The sequence below is a fragment of the Aptenodytes patagonicus genome, chromosome 7, assembly GCF_965638725.1.
Source record: "Aptenodytes patagonicus chromosome 7, bAptPat1.pri.cur, whole genome shotgun sequence".
Classification (NCBI taxonomy): Eukaryota; Metazoa; Chordata; class Aves; order Sphenisciformes; family Spheniscidae; genus Aptenodytes; species Aptenodytes patagonicus.
The window spans coordinates 33,492,250-33,506,754 of record NC_134955.1 but is presented as its reverse complement, the minus strand read 5'-3'; the positions used below and the strand labels follow the sequence as shown (position 1 = coordinate 33,506,754).

At 46.1% G+C, this 14,505-nt stretch overlaps 1 protein-coding gene across 1 annotated transcript in view; it reads right to left on the bottom strand.

The window, feature by feature from the left end:
* LOC143163434 (deubiquitinase DESI2-like) overlaps positions 1-4,576 on the bottom strand; it is a 59,524-nt gene extending 54,948 nt beyond the window's left edge. Inside the window, exon 1 of the mRNA XM_076344784.1 lies at positions 3,947-4,576. Within this exon, the coding sequence (XP_076200899.1) occupies positions 3,947-3,985 (39 nt within the window). The 5' untranslated portion in view covers positions 3,986-4,576. The remainder of the gene's footprint in view (positions 1-3,946) is intronic.
* Between the last annotated feature and the right edge of the window lie 9,929 nt (positions 4,577-14,505).

Sequence of the window (14,505 nt, the reverse complement as noted above, 5' to 3'; positions counted from 1 at the left end):
GAGACAAGAACGCTATTGTGTTTGTTTTTCTGTCAGGGCCACTTGGATGATCCGCTCAGTGGTGTGATGGAGAAATCAAATCAATGACACCATCACCCACTGATCAGTGAAGCAAGAGAGACCCCAGTCAGTCACCTGCACAGCCACCCTTTGCCATCTGCCATTTTGCCTTCAGCCATTTAGCTGGCAAATTATATAAATTATATAAAGAACTGAAAGAATATGGGAGGACCGTTATAAATAATTACATTTTGGCTACCTCTCTGAAGTTGGAAGTCACAGGGAAAAATCTCAGAGCTAGTGCATCTACAGTGACCTGAACCTTATTTCCCTCTCATTCACTCCAGAGAGGATGACAAGTAATGTCAGTGGAATCAATGGAATAACAGTGGGACAAGGCTGAGAAAGAGACTCACCCCTCTTGTCCAAACAGACCCTACATCATCGCTCCCTGGCTCCCTGCTGACCAGGGCTCTCGTTCTCCTCTGCAGCACATCTCAGGGGCTCATTTTCCCCAGCATAAAGAGTAAGCGAAAATACCAGTAGATCAAAATGACGGTTTTGTATGTTATCAGCTGCAAAGACAGTGGAAATTCAGGACAACCATAACTGTAATAAAAGACGGACAGCAGTGATATGAATATCTTTGCTTTTAATTTGATAGCATGAATGTGCTATGCAATAAGCTGAAAATATTATGAGAGCCTCCAACTTGAATCTCGGCCAAGCGAACTATTTTTAGTGGAATGTGTTTAGCTTGCTTGTTAAAGATTTAAACCTAGGCAATAATTGCCATTACTCTTCTGTCTGGTTTAAGTAGGCAACATTTATTATTGTACAGTGATTAAGTCAACTATTCCAAAGTAAACCACAAAGACCTAAAGTGATGAGGAAACAGGGTGATATCCTGGCTGAAGAAAGTCAACCCTGTGATCTAAGTAGGATCTGATCCACCATAAACAGCTTATTAAGGCAGAGTGGAGGGAAGAGAGCTGCAAGTTGTGAAGGGGTATTTGATTTATCCCTCTGAAGACAAAGTGATAACTGACTGATCAGAGCAAACTCTGTCATAGATTTTATAGACCCAGTTATTCCATGCAGGTCTCCGAACAGCTGTGGGCTTAGACTAAGTCCATGCGAGAGCTGGATTCAGACTGGGAAAGAGATTCATCCATGATCAAACTCGTGATCCATGTTGTCATTCTGTGTTCACGCTTATGCCTTAAATCAGAGTTCAGTATCCTGCACACTCACTCTTTAAAATGTCCTGGCTGAGCAGCAATGTTCTCCTGCCCTGTCTGTTTTGCAAGTGTACAGGTGTGTACAAGCTCTTCAGCAACAGATAAAACAGGGTATAATCACCCTGCATGCTGGGGGTGAGGGAAGTTGCTTTTGATGATGGTATTCTGAACACTTGGAATACCCAGTGATTTTTGCTCAATTCTTTTATGCTGAAGAAAATAAGTCTACAAATAGATCTACCTGCTTCAGCTATTTGTGCAAAACACCTCATTAAATAGAAGCACTTTTTTCCTAAAGAAGCCTGGTACATATCCAATGGGTAAAAGGATAAATGGCTATAATCTTAGAATACACAAGACTACACAGAGTGGGTATTTCATAGCTGCACAAAGCCCGTAATTGAACTTCTGCCCTAGGGGTAAGTTTTCCTGCAGCGTAAGTGCTTCCAGATGCCATACAGGGGTCATGTTCCTTGTCAGGAAAGCAGAGCTTTACATCCAGTTAATTGTTATCCCCAGCTGTCTTTTTTTTTTTCCTTGAGACTAGTTTTCCAACAGTCATTCAAGCGAATGTGCTCATTTCCCAGTTCCCCCGCAATTCCCCACCACAGTGTAACAAAGTGCAGATTTTGCATGGCTACATTCCAAACTCCATGGTGTTAAAATCATAGCAGCAATGGAAAAGCATGTAGCCTCAATAATCATAATGTAGGACTTGAACTAGAGGTGACTCAGTGGTAGTCAAACAGATGCTATATGAAAATAGAACAGTTCCTGTGTACGGAGCATTAACTTGTGGTTAACCCATGGAGTTAGTACTCACACATGAAGGTTTTCATGGCTTGCTAAGCAGCAAAAATTACTCAGTCTGAATTAAACTCATGATCTCAATTCAGTTCACTGTGTCTGGGCGTCCATCTCAGAACACAGTGACCATGAACAGCAAGTCCCTTCTCCCATAATTCCTTTGGGCTTCATCTTTGGTGTCAATTGCACGAAAAAAGGCAAAGACCATGTCCATCCAGTATTCGGATCTCTTCAGCTCAGAAGCAAAATATTTACTGATTTGGGACAGCTCAACAGTGGCTGAGAGAGGAAAGTTCAGACCACAACCGGCTGCAGAACAAACTAAAAAAATTGCAAGGAAGACAGTAGATATAATAAAAGGGCAACACAACCCCTTTATCTTCCTCAAAATATTAATGAGAAACTTTTGTGTGTGCATTTGCAATGCCAGTCACTTGTTACCAAGCACTAGCTACCACCTGCTTGGGTTACCAGACCTGCTGAAGACCTGTTGCTGGTTGAAGAACAGCTTGGGGGAGTTCACAGTTCAGGCTGCCAAGCAACTGACCATTAAACATTCAAGACCAAAGTCTAGGGAAGGATTTTACACCAACTTGCTCAACTTTACCGATAATAGCTCTGGAAGAGGCAGCTTCAAGCCATTGTAGTTGTGCTTTTCAGACTGTCCTTCAATACAGATACAGTCCTACCTAAATAGCCCTTACCACTCCCTCTTCCCTCAGAAAACAGCCCAGCTTTTTTAGTCAACAAAAGATCATTTTGTAATAAGAAGAGGTTTGACAGGTACAGCAACCCACTCCTAATCTCTTTGGTGTCTATTCTCTGGATTCCCCCAAGAGGGAAACCCACACTATTCTGTGGGCTTCCTGTTGAAAGTCGTCACTGCTTGATGACAAAAACCAAATGTATGTCATAAACTGAAAGGTCTGGAGCTAGATATTTAGAGTTCAGTCAGCACCTGGGCCTCATAAGGTTATATTTTCTCCAGCAAAGTTCACTAAATTTTTCGAAGGTCTGAAAACTACTTTTTTTTTAATCATTAGTTCATAAACAAAAACCAGAGGGGAAGTACATCATCATCAAAATGTTCCTCATCTGAACACGCCTCTCCTAAGCTTCTGTTGGACCAGAAAGCAAACAGGTTGTGCCAAGCCGTCTTCTCTTTGGGGGCTTGTGCCAAGGCTAGGATTTGGATCTTCTGATTTGTTAGCACAGATAATTCCCACTCACATTTCCCCTTGCGAGAGGAGGGCAAGGAAAGCCACTTGCTACACTGTGAACTTTCAGGAAACATTGCCGAGCAGCATGCCCCTGTGCTCCTCACTGTGCTGAAACTTCACCAGTTCAGACAATTTCTTACTCCTGTTGTTGCAATTAACCTCAGAGAAAATTATTAACTACGATCTTACGCATATGAGGGACTGATCCAGGTTATTAGCCTAGAAACTATGTCGTTACTGCAATTTTACAGTTGTTTCTCCTCCCTGGATGAAATCCTGACCCCTTCCCCACAGCCTGGCAGTGCTTGCTCACTCAAAATTAAAGGACAATTAGCTCCAACAAAGAGAGAGGTAATCACATCTCCTTCCTTAACTGGGACACTGGAAATTAAAAAGTCCTCCCCTCACCCAGTGCTGCTCCTGAAAGATCCTGCAGAAGATCGGGCACAGCTTTACCTGTAATCTGGCCCAATAAGCAAAACGTTTCAAAGAAAAAAGCCGGGGTCAGCACCATCTCTGAGAGCCAGAACATGACATGCTTGGATGAGGAGTTTGGGGGGGTGGGGATCAGCCTCTCTGGGGATCTGTGCTTGGCCTCTCTTCATACAGTGCCTGCCTCCAAGCACAAACTCCCACCCGGCCCCACTGCCCCCCCCATCAGTGCTGTTTCATACTCACCATGTCATAAACATTCAGAATCACCGGTTCATTTGCCATTGTTGATTGCCGTAGAGGCTGGATTAAAACCTTTCAGTCCCTGCCAGATGTGTGCTGCTGCCCCCAGGGTATGCTTTTACCCTGAGCCAGATAGAAGGAAATGCCTCATCCCACAGTCTCCGAAGGAAGGAGCGTGGAGAGAGGAGGAAAGGAGAGAATTCTCACGGCTGGCAGGGGTAAAGTTTCTTACAGGGAGGCAGGAAGGCTTGGGCTGGGTTTGCTGGTTGTATAGGGTTTATTTTACCCCTCCACAGCGCGACAGATCCGAGGTTTCTTTCTAACTCTGTAGCGCACGTCGGGGTCTGTAGACTCATACACCACTGTAACCAGGCACCGTCCAAGCTTGTAAATCCCGATCCACAGAAGACAAACAGACTCCGAGCCCAGAGATAAGCCCTCTTCTGGCTCCGAGAGAGGCGGGTGGCAGCGCGTGTGGGGGGATCTCGGCGTCCTTCTCGGCAGAGCGGCGTGCTGCTACAGCAGAGGGCTGCCAGCAAGACGCAGTGGAGCGGGGCACCAAGGCACGGAGCAGGTCCGGAGCCGGGCGCCGTCGTCCCTCCCGCGGGCAGAGCTCGGCGGCGCCCCGCGCCCTGGCCCGCCGGGAGCCGGGAGCTGTCCGCGGTGCTGAGGCTCGGCCCGCGGTGCCCAGGCTCGGCCCGCGGTGCCCAGGCTCGGCCCGCGGTGCCCAGGCTCGGCCCGCGCTCAGGCGCTCCGGGGCGGGCTCTCCGCCCCTGGCAGGACTTCACGAAGAGGCTGTGCCAGAGGGGCTCCGGCGCGGGGCTCGGCGGTGGGAGGAAGAAGAGGAAGGGGCTTGCCGCCCCCGGGGCAGAGGGGGGATGCTGCAACCCCCATCCTGCCCACAGGCGTGCAGGCAGACCTGGCGTCGGCGCCGAAGTTAGCGGGCAGTTCTCCGCGGGAGATAGCTCGGGATTACCCGGCGCCGGGGCTGGAGGGAGGAAGATGCCGAGCGGGCGATGTTTCCAGGCACGGTGCGGGGCCGGGGCCGGGCACCCCCGGCTATGCGTGCTCCGCTCTCCGCCAGGGTCAGTCCTTATTTCGGGATCAGCTCGTCCCGAGCCGGGCAGCCCCTACTGACTGACAGCCGGGGGAACCTACCCCGTCCTCTACTGGCTGGATGCGTCTCTGCATATGGCACACGGTGGGAGGGCGGGGAAGGGACGAAGCGACTGGGCAGGGCGAGTAGTTTCACTTCTGGCAGCGGCAGGGTCTGGAGTTTCTTCCGTCCTGGAGCTACTTTACACTCGTGTGAGGCCCGGGCAGCTCTGCAACGTCTTGCCAGCAAACGCTCCCCTCTGACCTGCATGCCAGAGTCAATGATAAAATCCACTGCGGTAAATGCATCTTCCTTTTGCTCCTCCTCTCTCTTTAGAGGGAGAGCAGGGTCTGTGATGGTGCTGGGAAAGGGTGCAGCCGGGGGGGGGGGTGGGTGTCCTGCACCCAGAGATTTGCAGTGGTGTGGGAATTAGCACGCTGACCTTAAACATTCAGACACTGCAGACTCTTTCTGAAGCAGCCCAAAAGGAAAAAAAAAAAAAAAAAAAAAAGAAGCAGGGATGACCTCATCTGAGTTGGAGGCGTAGCTGAGGCTCTCTGCCAGCTCACAGCCAACCAGATCTGAATGAAAATTGCAGGGAGCCCGTTACATCAGCAAAGCCCAGCATGCCCCAGCCCTTCCCGATACTGTCTTCAGCCGCATGGGAACCATCCCGTCCGGGAGAAGGGCTCACCTCTCTTTGTCAGGAGTGGAAGGACAAGACCATGGAGCTGCAGCCTTGTAAATGACTTGTTACACAGCGTGCAAGAGGATTTGCGGTGGAGGCAAGCAGCACAAAAGGAAAGTGAGTCCACGTCTTGCATAGCTAAGTGCCAGCCTGACAGAGTCAGACATAAAACTTTGCCCCCAGCCAGTGTCAAAAGAGACCAAGAACTGCTTTGCCGTAACGGTATGTACTTTCATTTTGAAAGGGCAAAGCCACAGCTTGGGCTTGGGCATGCAGCGTGGCAGGGACTTCAGCACAGTAATTTCATCTGGGCTAGTCATTCCATGGGTGGGGTAGGCAATTCCACACATATGGCACAGGGGGGAGGCCAGCATCCCAACCACCCACCCCCGGGCCCTCCAACCCACCAACTCCAACTTCCCTGTTAGGCGCCTTTAACCATCTGACTCAGCAGCCTCGGCCTGCAGGAGCAGTTTGTTCAGGTGGGAAAAGATGCCTCCTCCTCCGCGCTACCATCTCAGAGTCCAGATACTGCTCAGAGGATAGATTGAGCCCCCATCATCATTTTAAAGACTGCGAAGCAATGAAAAGCTCCCTCTATAAGGGGCTAAGCACCATCATTCATGCCCTAACTTGTAAACCAAACCTCCTACTGAATCCCACAGGGCTCCTGCTAAACTGTCAAAGATACCCTGAGATTGTCACTTTTGGCTGTGTCCTGCTCTGGTGATGGTGATGTTTTAAGGAGACTTGAAAGGAGAGGGAATAGCTGATATTAGACCAGCTGATGTAATTGGTAAAGAAAAGCAGCACACAAGCTCTTCCCACACTTGTCCACATGCTTACTTGCTAAATTAACTCCAATGTCTGCTGTGCCCAGAGTTCACTAAAATAAATTAAGAGACTTAAACCAGATCTGCATTCCAGGGACAGACATCTAAAAATACCTAGGATTTGGGAAAGGCGACAGGCAGCCACAGGCTTAGATACTTTGTCCTGTAAACATTTCTAAAATAATCACCTAAGGGGGAAAAAAAAAAAAGCTATAAATTAAGACCAGAATTCCACTTCTAAATTTTAGAGATAGAAGAGGAAAAAAAATTTAAAGTTAAAAGCTTGTCTTTCAACTCATCTTCTTGCTTTAAAAGATCAAAGCCAGTCTAAATGTGCATTTGCTATTTAAAGGACTTCTCCTGTAGGAGAGACAGTAAATGTCACTTGCACATTAAGACCTGGATTCACTCCTCCTAACTTGAAACGTAACTGCAAGAGCTACATTACGAATGCTGTTGCTCTAGGCTCCCTTTTCTTCCCCTTCATGGAAAGAAGTTGTTCCACATGGTGACTTAGCCTTATCAGTGTTTTGATGATCTTTGGAAGTTCCTTTTTCTACCCCATTCTATTCTAGGCGACTTAGCGTAACTCCAGATAGAAGGGATCAGTCTGAATACAAATGTCCTAACATTAATATAAGCTGTTTAACAGTCACATAAACTTTTTACAAGGCTTGGCTTGCTTTGGTCTCTGTTAAAGTGTTTCATCAACAGCTCAAGCCGATACCAGTCAAGAAACTGAATTGTTCCATTTCAAGTGCGTAAGTACAATCCTGCAGATAGCCCTGCTGCCAACAGGCATCATAGTCCGAGTCTTGCCCTGTAAAAGCATTAAAATTTAAATGAATTGCAAATACAGAGGAAAAGGAAGATTCTTCTTACTACTGATTACAGCAGCTGGAACTAGAGCTTTGGGATCCGTTTTGAATTCTTCTTTTAACCACTTATGCTACTTTTAGGACATAGGACTGTCGTGGTTTAACCTCAGTCGGCAACTGAGCACCACACAGCCGCTCGCTCACTCCCCCCCTCCCCGGTGGGATGGGGGAGAGAATTGGTAGAGTAGAAGTGAGAAAACTCATGGGTTGAGATAAAAACAGTTTAATAATTGAAATAAAATAATAACAATAATAATAATGTAATAATAATAATAATATACAAAGCAAGTGATGCACAGTGCAATTGCTCACCACCCGCCCAGCCAGTCCCCAAGCAGCGGCCCCCCCGGCCAGCTTTCCCCCAGTTTATGTACCGAGCATGATGTCACATGGTATGGAATGTCCCTTGGGCCAGTTTGGGTCAGCTGTCCTGGCTGTGCCCCCTCCCAGCTTCTTGTGCACCTCCAGCCTTCTCAGTCGGTAGAGCATGGGAAGCTGAAGAGTCCTTGACCAGTGTAAGCACTACCTAGCCACAACTAAAACATCGGTGCGTTATCAACATTATTCTCATCCTCAATCCAAAACACAGCACTGTACCAGCTACTAGGAAGGAAATTAACTCTATCCCTGCCGAAACCAGGACAAGCAGAAACACACATTTTTCCCACACATACGCCTAAAGCTAGAGAACACCTTCAGTCACATTTAAACAGCCTGTTGCAAGGCCTGATTTTCTGAGATTCTTCACATCCCTAGCACTCCCTTCAAATGGATTCATGTATTTGAGTTTAATTGCAGTCATCCACACTTACTATTCATGACAGAAATAAGTGTGCATCTTTGAGGGTCACTGTCTAAAGCAGACAATGTGGTCTTACATGTGTTCTTAGATTAAGAAAGAGGTGAAGTGAGAAGGGTTAAAAGGAGAATTATGCCACCATCCAGCATGGATTAGAAAACCAAGAATCGGGTACAACCTTCAGTAATTGCCTGGTACATTAACCAAGGCAGTAGCTGAGAGCTTCAGCCACCTCCTCCAGGTCCCAGACACAAAAGTGGCAGCGCTGGGCACTGTAAACAGTGCTGTGACATTCCACTGGGGACAAGAACAAAAGAACAGCAGTGCAAGAGAGAACTAATGGATGTATTAGAGATGATGGTTGTATCCGAGGGTCTGTCTACTTGTGTTGCTATTCAGGAATTCTAGTTTAAATTAACACCTTTCCTTAATTTACCCTCATGCACTTTCAAAGACTCCTTAGCAACCCAGTAGACAATGGGGCTTTCAAGCCTGTTTCACAGCGGGGCTGCCCAGTTTAAACTTCAAGACACGTAATGGTCTTATCCCCATAACAGGTACACCACCCCTGGCTGTCCATTATACTTTTTGACAACTTATCATTTTGGATTGTATATAGTGCTTTTGCCCGTGTCAAGTTGTCATTATTATCCCATTCTAGTACATTAGCCAAGACTATCCTTTTTAAAGGAAGTATAAAATGGCCTTTTAAAAAGTAGAGATGGTATTTTTTCAGGTCCCTGAGAATGGTGGAGGGTATTTGAGAATGTAGAGATGTACGTGCTAGAGCTTTGTAGCCTTATTCCAGGAGTGTCACAGGAGGCATTTTGATTGAAAGAGTTTTATCTCACTTCTACCCGAGACATTTGCATATACCAAGGACCTGACTGATTCTGGTCTGACTTGAGTGTAGGATACAGGAAAAAATGGGGAGAGAAAATCAGCACAGGATGCCAGCAATGGCAGAGGGCTTGTGCTTTGCCCTATGTAAGGCAATATGTGAAATATTTAACTTGATTGCACCACAAAGGAAAGAACAACATTCAAATTGGATGATTTCAACCATTTAAAAGATTTTATCCAAGACTGTGGGGATCTGTAGCTGAAAGCTAGGTGCATGTTAGTAGCTGGGGGAAACAAAAATAACATTTGCATTGAATTCCTCATTGAGTCACTCTTGATTTTGCATTTGTCTCCCTTCTCATTGCAGCTACACTTCCCAACTTTTGAGTATTAGGTTGTTTGTCAGAGAGCAACGAAGGCTGGCAGCTCCTGAAGGGATGGGAACCTGAGTGCAATAACATGGCTAGCAAGGCAGGAACTTCACTATCATAGAATCATAGAATGGTTTGGGTTGGAAGGGACCTTAAAGATCATCTAGTCCAACCCCCCTGCCATGGGCAGGGACACCTTCCACTAGACCAGGTTGCTCAAAGCCCCATCCAGCCTGGCCTTAAACACTTCCAGGGATGGGGCATCCACAACTTCTCTGGGCAACCTGTTCCAGTGCCTCACCACCCTCATAGTGAAGAATTTCTTCCTTATATCCAATCTAAATCTACCCTCTTTCAGTTTAAAGCCATTACCCCTTGTCCTATCACTACATGCCCTCATAAAAAGTCCCTCTCCAGCTTTCTTGTAGGCCCCCTTCAGGTACTGGAAGGCTGCTATAAGGTCTCCCCGGAGCCTTCTCTTCTCCAGGCTGAACAACCCCAACTCTCTCAGCCTGTCTTCACAGGAGAGGTGCTCCAGCCCTCTGATCATCTCCGTGGCCCTCCTCTGGACTCACTCCAACAGGTCCATGTCCAGGGCTCTGTCCCACAGCCCATGAACAAGGTGCGCAGGGCAGGCCTGGAGATGGCCACCACATTCAGCCAAGAGTCCAAATCATCAGGCAAGTTCATGGGGATAAAGCCGGTCCAAAGTCAAGCTGGGACATCAGCCCATGGGTCGGGCCCAGCAGGGCAGGACTGGAGACCAGCATCCTACCACTTTGCTGGGGCAGGGACTTAAGGCCCTGGACTGGGCTGAAATGGTGCTCCTGGGCCATGGGCAGGCCCCAGGGGAGTACAGGACTCTATCACCTCTGTTTACATAAAGCAACACTGTCAACTGATAGCCAAGTAACGTACATAGAGACTTTCAACCTGGAAACTGGGATGAAAATGCTGAACATTCATGTTCATTCTGATGCTAAGGATTAGGCAAGTAGTTGCTGTTATTGTTATTATTATTATTACAAATTCACAGCACAAACAATAATGGTTCAAGAGCAGCCAATGCATGCAGTTAAAGAGAGAGTACACAGTAATTTGTGTTGTATATCTGAGGAGCTAAGCAGGTTTAGTTTCAGAGGGTTTTTCCATCAGCAACATCTTCCGATTATTTATTTGCATTATGTTATAATAAAGTTTAGAAGCTGCAGGGGGGAGCAGGGACCCGTTATTGGACACTATATGAAAACACAGGAGGTGACTGCACCTACTCAATGAAAGGTGGTAATTTAAAGAGATGGTACAGGTGAATGGCAAGAGAAAAGATACATCATCAACCCTGTGTCATAGAGGTATGGGGAAGCAAAGCGGCCAGATTTCAGCCAAAGAGCAAATCTGCTGTACAGTCAGGACCAAAGAGAACTGAAGAGAGGCGCAATGCCATGCTTGTAGAGAAGCAGATAGGAACTGACATCATAAGCTGCGATCCAAAAAGCCAGATGCTGCTTAACCCTGAATGTGTCTAAGCTGCCTCCCTCTTGGACCAGGACAATCTTTGTCCCCCTGCTGAGCATGCCCAAAACTACTCCAACCAAGGCACCATGGTTCGTCGCTCCTGTTGCAGTCCAGAAAATCAGCATGGTGGCCCATAGTACCCGCAGATGACTTGATCTGCCTGATGTCCTCTGATCCCTCCTACCACATGCTGGCAGCTGAACACAGAATCCAGAAGAAAAGGCCAAGCTCCTTCGAAAACACACTGCTGGGGGCCACTGACTGCTTTTTGTATAATCACCTGTTAGTTAGATTACAGGGAACTGGAAACCTGGGCTCTCTTAGTCCTGCAGATTTAAAGCTCACCCCATCAAGGAAAGCACCCAAACGTTCAGATTACAGAGCTGGTGTAGGCACCTTACATCCTTCTTGCTCACCACACAGCAAAGGATGCAAGACCCCTGGGCTCCATTCCCAAATGCATTTAACATTGGGTGAAGACAATCCACAGAAAAGGAGATGGGAGCTCCAGCACTTGTTCCCAGACATGTTCCCTAGCTACTAAGTTACACTGTTCCAGCACCCTCAAGCTGCCTGTTGATTAGCGTCCAGGCATTAAATGCCCAGGTATTATGTCTTTTTTTCAGCCAGGCTGGGTATCATATTCTGCATCTGCATCATAGCTGCAGTCCAGTCATTCTAGAAAAGTTTTCAAAGCTAGTGGTACAGGATATTCATTAAAGAGATGCATATAAGCATCATAAGCTATTCACAGAATTTAGGTATTCCTTATTCTATACCTAAGCTTCTCTGTGCAGTCCTTTCATAGAACCTGAACATAAAGGAAATGAAGAAATCACAAAAATATCAAAAGGTGTCTCAAAACTAGTCCTAATTTTTAACTTTTTCATTGAGGTTTTTTTATTGTATGTGCAAAGTATGGTAAAATACAACTTACAAGCCAGTCTTACAGCTTGGTAACAGTGGTTAGTAACTACAAGTGCTCCACTGATACAATCTTTACCATGATTGTATTAATTTCTTTACAAATCACAGTGGTTGGTTGTTTGGGTTTTTTTTCAGAATACAAAAACTTAATTCCCTTTTCTTATTTTACTTGACATAGCCTCACGTTGGATGATTAGCCAGCTGATACAATAGTATGCTGCGATTCCAGGGGCTATTATAGCATCCAGACAACACAAGCAACCTTTTAGCTTCTGAAACAACACACCAAAACCCACATCTGATGGCAGGTGCATCCACAAGTGCCTTCTGATAGGTTCAAGACTACTATGCTCTACTGACCGGCACCACCTATAGGTACCTCAATGCTAGCTTTAGTTGGTTCATTTTTTGACTAGTTTTGACCCCTACCACTCGAAAACCTCTGTTAATTTTAAAGAGTGAGATATCAATCTGCGCCTAAGCAAAGATGGTAGCTCTCTAACCTCCCTGGAGTACCTCGTCCCTTGTTTGGTTTGATACAGCGAGTGGGCAGCTCATTCCCTCAAAACAACAGGGGGGTATGGCTTCAGTGTTAGACCCTTCAGTCGATTCATTGGATCTCTGAATGTGGATAGCATTTTACAGCTTTACAAGGCTTAGTGATGGGTTTTGTTTAACCTGATATACTCTGTAAGGCATACCCGGGGAGCTCTAACAGGCCCTTGCACGTAATGTGTATGAGCAAACAGGCTGTGGCCAACCATTAGGCATGTGTATGCTACTCAGCCGATTCTTTATCTAGTCAAGCCAAAACCCACTGCAGTACCTTCTCAAACAAAACTGTTCACACATAAAAAGGTCATCAAACAGTGAAGGAATTTCTGTTGATAAAGAGGAAAATCTGGCAGGATTTGGAGATAGAACTCAATAGATTTTTTTCCCCCTCACTCCTACCACCCCCAAATTTGCATAAGCCTGCTGTGGTACACATAACATAATCTGGCTACCAATGTTTTTGAATACTGCTATAATGTAAGCTGAAATCTGTATCAAACAAAACCAGTAATGGTGTCCCACATCCCACCCACATTTGTTGAGCTTAGTTTGAGGTCTTACTTGGCAATGACAAATTAATTGAAAGAGCCCACTGCACAAAGGCAGCCTGTGGCAGTGCACGTTTTCCATTTTCTGCCTATTTTTGTTCACACCACGAGACTGGCCCCAGGTTTAGTCACCATTTGCATTCAGTCTTTCACAAAGGACCTATGTGCTAAACTCTTTCAAGTCGAAATGCAGGAAGATTCTGGTTAACGGTGCCAAAACAAAAAGCTGTGTGTGTGTTTCTACAGAGCTACAGAAAACCAAAGCTTCAGATTAAATACAGTTGTTATTTAGGAAGGCAGAAGCTATCACAGATGTCTTGGAAGTGTATTGGTCAGAAATGGATTATTTGAATTTATCTTCCCCATCACTTACTAACAATCCTGTAACACAGAAGTCAGATCAACATTTGAACAGCAAGCAAAAAATGTGAACCTAGCCAGCCAAAGGGTGCGGAAAAAACAATTCTGTCTTGCAACAGTGATAGAGAAGATTCAACTGACAGGTAGGGCGCAGAGGCTGGGAGAGGCACAGAGGCCTCTTGCAAAGTTGGTGGAGCTCGTGGATGTAAGGACATGTTTCTTACCCTTCACTAACCTCCTGCATCCAACCTGATTTTGGGATGCTGTTCCCACCCTGCATCCTTGCTAATGTCTCAATCTCTTCCTCCAATTCCAGGAGCATGGCTCCCCATGAAACGCAGCCAAACGGCTATCCTGTGGTAAATAGTCTCCAAATCCAAGTACACCGACTTCCTCTCACCCAATGAAGAATCAGGGAAGAAGGAGGAATGGAACAGCAGCAGCCCTGGCTCCCCAAGGCATGCGTGGGCAGGGTAGGCAGCAGAGCCTTGGTTTCCCTTTCTCAGGACCATTTTTCCCCTCAGCAGTCTGCCCTGGGACCTGCCCGCAGATGGAAGCCAATTCTACATGACTTCTTCAGGTAGCAGAGATACTAATATCAGCATCCCAGCAGAACTCCATTTTCTGCCTTAATTTCCCCACATACTTTTAACTCGTCAATGCTATGAAATGCCACAAAGTACTACTAACCGCTCCAACTTCACCACAGAGATGGCAACTCCTGACAGGACTACTATCAATAGTCTCTGAATCACTTTGAGATGAATCAGACTGTTAAAATATTTAATAGTCATGCACCAGCTTGGCTGCTTCCTTACCAAGCTCAGACCTCACAAATTATGAGTAATACTTGCATTGAACAAGGAACTAACATTTTAAAGAAAAATAATCTCTATTTCTCCCCTGTTTTTCCCCCCCGTGTCTAATACCAGGGCAACAATTTTCAGAGTGCTGATGAAAATCTTCTGATGAGATTGAATTATTGTATCTTTAAACAAAGGGGAAAAAAGATCATTACATGAATGTTTTCCAAGTTGTTTCTACCTTTCTAAATATTCACGCCATACTTCCTGCTCTCCAAAGGATGAGGAGGCTAGGTGGCACTGCAGGCTAATGGACTAGCTTATTATTATAGGAATTAATTAAGTG